Source organism: Tupaia chinensis, unplaced genomic scaffold, assembly GCF_000334495.1.
Source record: "Tupaia chinensis unplaced genomic scaffold, TupChi_1.0 Scaffold148488_1, whole genome shotgun sequence".
NCBI classification, from domain to species: domain Eukaryota; kingdom Metazoa; phylum Chordata; class Mammalia; order Scandentia; family Tupaiidae; genus Tupaia; species Tupaia belangeri.
Genome location: NW_006208337.1, coordinates 411,381 through 417,269, shown reverse-complemented (window position 1 = coordinate 417,269; position 5,889 = coordinate 411,381). Strand labels below are relative to the sequence as shown.

The following is a 5,889-nucleotide window of genomic DNA, read 5'->3' as shown; positions in this document are numbered from 1 at the left end:
ACAGTGTGTGCCTATGGCAGACTGGCATGTGGCCGGCTTCCCCCTGCTGTTCACTGCCACATGCCAGGGCTGACAAGACCCTCTTTTCAGAATGGGTTATCTCCAGGAGGCTGTCCCTCAGCTCTCATTTCACACAAATAGGACAGAATTAGCAGAGGGGCACTTTCTCCTTTTATTGCTTTTATATTGCCAAGAGGGTGCATGCCCTTCCCACGGGGGGGCGGGGGGGAAGGGGGGGACGTCAGGAGACGTGGCCGTGCTATAGTCCCTTCTCCATTCCTCCATCCAGTTGGGATTTGTGGCACATGCAGCCAGTGCCTTGTTCTTGGCTGATACACTGTACTTCATTGATGGTTCGCGACAAGGAGGGCTCCCCAGCCCCTCCCCTTCTGCAGGGGTCTGGGATGGAAACTGTCAAGGAGGGGAGCTTCTCAGTGTGGTGGGGACTGAGTGGGAGCAGGCCTCCCCAGCAGCTGAGGGCCTCTCTCTCGTGCTCACACTGGAGCTGGTGGTTGGGGGCTCTACTCCTTGGGGGCCATGTGGACCATGGGGTCCACCACCCTGTTGCAGGGAGCAGGCTGTGTCGCCTTGACTGTCAAGGTCGGATGAAACTGGAATGTGGAGAAATCACGAGCAGAACCCTGAGGGTCCCTGGTCCGAGCCTGCAGTGCTCAGCCTCGACTTTGGGGGGCTCAGCTGCCTCCCCAGGATGAAACCTGCAGCCTTAAAGCTCCTGGTGACCCCACATCCAGCTCCAGTATAGAGCCTTCATCAGAGCTGCTCCTCCAAGCAGGGATTGCCACTGGGGCCAGGCCGTGGACAGGGGTATAAATGGGTGCTCCTGGCTGTGCAGTCACAGGGCCACCGCAGGCCGGAAGTGCATGGTCCTTGTCCCAGCTCCCTAGCTCCCCAGTGAGGAGAAATCTCACACCTAACTCTAAGCTAGAATATTCCTGTAGACAAAACCCTGCTTAGAAAGGACTTGAGAGTGAGCCTCCATACGTGTGTGTGTGAATATGTACACGCGATGGCATCTGTGCATGCTTGAGCGAGCTGCGTGTGCACCTAGGCAAGCACCTATGAGCACTGGGTGAGGGGAAGAAAGTGAAAGACAGCCCCAGGTGTCACCTTCTGGGTGCTCTGGTTTCAGGGCTGACACAACTGGAATGAGCATAAATTTAGGAAGCTCCTTGTCTCGCCCACTTCACTCACGAAGGGTAGTCTGGTCTTGCGATCTGACCTGGAAAGGCACTGATGGCAGGTGCCCAGCGTGTGTACATGGGCCTCCAGTCACCTGGTCTGGGTGAGACTGCACATTGTGTAAAATCCAGGCTCCAAGTGGGGCTTTCCACAAGAACCTACGGCATTCTCCGCAAAAACGTCCTGTTTCTGGAGAGGACACATGGGGGCCAAGTCCTAGACCTTTGGTCCAGTGTGGTCAAGTCACGGGTATGAAAACTGTCGGACGGGCTGCCAGCCATTCACCAACAGCAATACCATCGGGATATGGAACTGAGAGGTGGTTTCCTTAATTTCTGCCTTACCACAAAAGAAAAAGTTATGTAAAGGCCCACAAGTAAGGTGCCTTTTAAAAATGTAGATATTTTATGCATATGCAGTTTCACATTTGTGCATATAGATTGCTGTTATAGTTATTTTAACTAACCTGTGTGAGTTTCCCCAGTATAAAAGATTTATTTAAACTCCATTCAAAGGTGATGTAGCCAAGCCTAACGTCTTAAAAACAAATGATTTTCTGCTGGCTTTTTTCAAGTCAAGTTTCTGTACCTCTGCTCTGAAGATGCCCAGGAGTGTCTGGACATTTGGTTTAAGCTCTAACATTCAGGCAAGGCTCACCAAGCTTTCACCAAGGTTATGAGAGGCCAGACAGTTCCAAGTTCCCAAGCTGCCTGCTGCCCACCCTCCCAGCAATGTGTGGTGACCTGTCGTCATGTGCCACCTGGGGCTGTCCTCTAGCCGGCAGCCTGAGCCTCTGTCCTGCTCACCACCATCATCTCAGTGTCAGACCATGTGGGCTCAAGACAAGCCCCCAGACCATGGGCGAGTTGTAGAGGGCAGTGGGAGAGATGGAATCAACCTTTTACTTAAAAGTTGCCAGTTGTTTGTGGAACTCAACACAGAACTTAAAGTGGGTTTTCTGGAACTTCCCTTTTGGGGGGCACATAGCAGAAAGAGAATTTTGTGAAACTTGTTCCATAAGAAGTGTTTTCCAAGTTTGGAGTGGAGATCCAATAGTGAGTGGGAATTACACTGATTCACTTTTTTTGGAACTGAAGTAGAATAGAAAATATCAGAGTGCATTGCAAGTGGTAAGGTTATGTTTGGTGAAACTTTTGTTTCAGCAATGTATATGTATATACATATATTTGGATGTCTGTTATAAAAAAATGTAGTGTCACTACTCTTCAGGAAGTGTAGGCGTCTCATCCCGAGCGATCCACGTTAAGGCTGGGAAAAGCCTGTTCTGGTGATTCTTCAGAAGCTAATGTTGCTACTGAGAGTCTTCTTGTAATGCTAGACTTTTCTGCGAAGTTGACGTTTCCCACGTTGCGTTTGTATTTGCCTTACATCGTTCCCAAAGCCCATCCTTTTTCAGGTTAGACCGTGTGTCTCTGTTCCCTCCGTGCCACGCGAGAGGGAAGGTACGGATTTGCTTTCATGGGGAGGGGGGTTCACCTCCTCCCAGAGGCACGAGGGCACATTGAGACGTAACTGGAGAGGAAAAGAGAACTTGCCATTCATGCCGCACACAATCCCTTGGGAGGCCTCAGCCCCACCCCCGCCCTGGCCTGGAGATCCCACTCCCATCATTAACCCCCAGTGAGCTCCTATTTTTGCCAAGGAAGCCAAACGTCCTTACAGAGCATGTTAAGTGGGCTGGGGGGTTGGCCATGCCTGACTGGAAAGGGGAACAGGAAGGCATCGGACGGCGTGGCATTGGAGTGGCGGTCACATCCCAGACCAGTCCTGCTGCTGTTACTACAGACACCCCCGCGCAAAGTTCAGGGGTCAGTGTTCAGCGTCAAAGTTCAGGGCCACAGGGGCTCCACCAGGACAGGCGTTTGCTCCTGGGTGTAGGCTGCACCCAGGGCTAGGTGGGAACCAGCCACACCCCCGCCAGGTCCTCGTGGCTGTGTCTGGGTCCTGGGATAGCCAGGAGAAGCTGAACTTCACTCAGTGTCCCTTGCACTGCACTCAGGTTATGAGAGGCCAGACAGTGAGGCCAGCCCAGGCTCGGGAGGGCCATGAGACCCACCTGTGACAGAAGGACACTCAGGAAGCACATGTTGTGCCTGCTTGGCTGCGCCTTTGGCCTCCCAAGCCAAGTTGCCCAGGGCACAGTAATGAGGATAGTGGGTGAGTTACCCACAAACAGCCGTGTGAGGCTCCAAGTCAGGGAAGGGGCGGGGTGCCTACAGAGACAGTCGAGGTGGCCCTACCTTCCAAGGCTCCGTCTCCCCGAAGGCCAGTGACAGGATTTATCCCTGTGCTCCTGGGCTTTTATTTCCAGCCACACCCCAACCACAGTGCAGGGAAAGCAACCGTGCCATCACAACCACTAGAAAGGCTTCAGGCCAGGGGAGCTCTGGGAGAAATGGGATCCTATTAAGGAGGGAGGAAATCCTCTGACCGGAAGTGCCACTAGATTAGGGAAGTGTCCCAAAGGAAGTGGGAGGCGGCCGTGGGCAAGCTGCTCATCAGGCTAGCCCTTCTTGTCAGGGCTAGACGGCAGTTAGGCCCTGTCTGGTCCCCAGCGCCTTCCCTCCACCAGCTGGGAGGTGTGTATCATGGCATCCACTGAAGACCCCTGAAAGATTTTAAATGCTCCCTGTGTGAGCACAGATTCAGCTAGGAGCTCCGTCCAGTGCTGTGATAAAGGCTCCCTGTGTGGACGCATTCAGTCAGGAGCTCCTTCCAGTGCCGTAAAACGGGCCTTTCCAGCAGCAGTCCTCCTCCCGCCCGCGTTCTCACCCTCCGAGGGAGGGAAGACCATGGGCGGACAGGGCCTTCGTCCAGCCCTCTGGGGTTGTGGGTAGTTGGGAACACAAAGTCCAAGCGTCAGTGTTTACTTTAGCCAGTGTGCCTCTATCACTGCAGAGCTACGAAGTGAAGAGTGTCCTCGGAAAGGAGGTGGAGCTGTCCTGCTGCTTCGTCCAGTCCGCAACCACCCACCCGGCCAGCTGCATTGGATTGGAGGAAGTCCAGCTCCTGGGTGCAGGAGCCTCCTCGGAGCAGGGGCTGTGGCCCTGGGGCCTATGAACTCTGCGGAGTACCTACAGACAGTGGTGCTGCTTTGGAGTCATTTATTAACCCTGGACAGAGAGTGTTTTACAATCTTGAAATTAAACTTACTTGGACTTTTCTGGGGCAGATGTCAGTAAAATGGTTTTGTAAACATACTTTTTTCTACAATTTACGTTTTTTATTACCTTTCTGCAATTTGAGTAACATGTTATTGAAACTTGTAAGTTCAGATCTTCATTTTGTATTTATCTAAGGCAATAATACTAATATATCAGAAACGGTTTGTTCAGTTGCGATTTTAAAGTGTTAATTCATCATCTTTTTCTTTTAGTTTTAACAGTTCCCCAAAGAACACCCTGTAAAACCCAAACCTTTGTCCCATCTCATGACACTACTCTTCCCCTGCAATAAATGTCTATCCTAAGCGTTTTGTGGTTCCATGTTTTCAGACAAGCTCTGGGGAACCGGGTCAGAGGTGAAACTCTTGCGGAGCTGGGAGGAGCTGGGCAGTGCCATGAGCAGTGTGCCTGGGCAGACGCAGCTCGCTGGCACTGGCCCTGCAGTCCTGCCCACACCATGCCCAGCACAGAGGCTACAGTGCCTTCAGGAGCCAGGTCCGTCTGCCTTGGCCGCAGAGATTTGTATTACACATAAAGCCACGCACTAATTCTTCAGATGCTTCCTAACAGCAGTGTAATCAACACAGGCCGTGATAACTGATTACACACATCAGTATGCAGCAGAGACCAAGAAAAGGCGCCTAGCCTAGTAGCCAGTTTTCTGCCGGGAGGCAGTTGGCTGGATTTGTTTGCATTAAGCACTGAAACATGAAATTGCTGGCAAGACAGCAGTTGGGACAGCCCTTTTCTCTCCTACGTGACAATTTTGTACGCTTCGGAAATGTCCTAGAATTCTCAGTGAGACTGAGAAAAGTGAAAGCAAAGTCGGTGACAGCTGAGATGATTCAGAGTAGGACGGCTTGGGACGGCTGGAGCGCCCCCTCCCCGGGGCGGCCACTGTGTGGCCCTTCGGCGGTCCCCAGCAGGGCCCCAAGTCAGCCAGCACAGGTCCCGGTGCTTTCTGGGAACCCTCCGCTGGAAAGCTGGCTGAACAGGAGCTTGGTCACGCCTCACTGATCTTAGCAAGTTGAACCAAACCTACGCAGGTAGGCGGGCGTGCCTCAAAGGCAAAGCAGACCCTTTTCCCAGAAGCCTGGCTCCCTCAGGGGGACGCACACCTGCCCCGTGGATCGCAGGCGTTCCAGGTGCTCTGAGCACACCAGGCCCTGGAACACACCCTCCCCAGCTGGGTCCTGGGCCCCGGAGTGCGGAGCCACTGCCAACAGAGGACGCAGGGGCGATTTTAAATGCTGCTTTATTCTTACAAATACTGTAAAAATTAATATAAAAAAGTGAGCATGCTCTGTCTTTTTCTCTTCTCTACAATACGAAGGATTTGTCCTTTTCTTGTTAACAAATGTACCTTAGCTGCATCAATGGGAGTAGGATGTAGAAAAAGCTACCATTATAAAAATAATTTAGGGGAAAATAAACGTCTAGCTTTTCTTGCAGTTCAGGGCGCCGAGTCCAGCTACAGGCTCCCGCCCACACGTCCCCGAGGAGC

The 5,889-nt window shown here is 52.4% G+C and overlaps 1 protein-coding gene across 5 annotated transcripts in view; it reads left to right on the top strand.

Moving 5' to 3' along the window:
- The window catches only part of SPIDR (scaffold protein involved in DNA repair), a 532,009-nt gene extending 526,334 nt beyond the window's left edge, over positions 1-5,675 (top strand). For 4 of the 5 annotated variants that reach the window (XM_006170450.3, XM_006170449.3, XM_027769073.1 and 1 more), the window contains one exon: positions 4,120-4,387. In XM_006170450.3, coding sequence (XP_006170512.1) covers positions 4,120-4,281 — 162 coding nt within the window. In that variant the 3' untranslated portion in view covers positions 4,282-4,387. Of the gene's footprint in view, positions 1-4,119 lie in introns of all 5 variants that reach the window. The other variant, XM_006170451.2, reaches the window with a different exon arrangement.
- Positions 5,676-5,889: the final 214 nt, after the last annotated feature.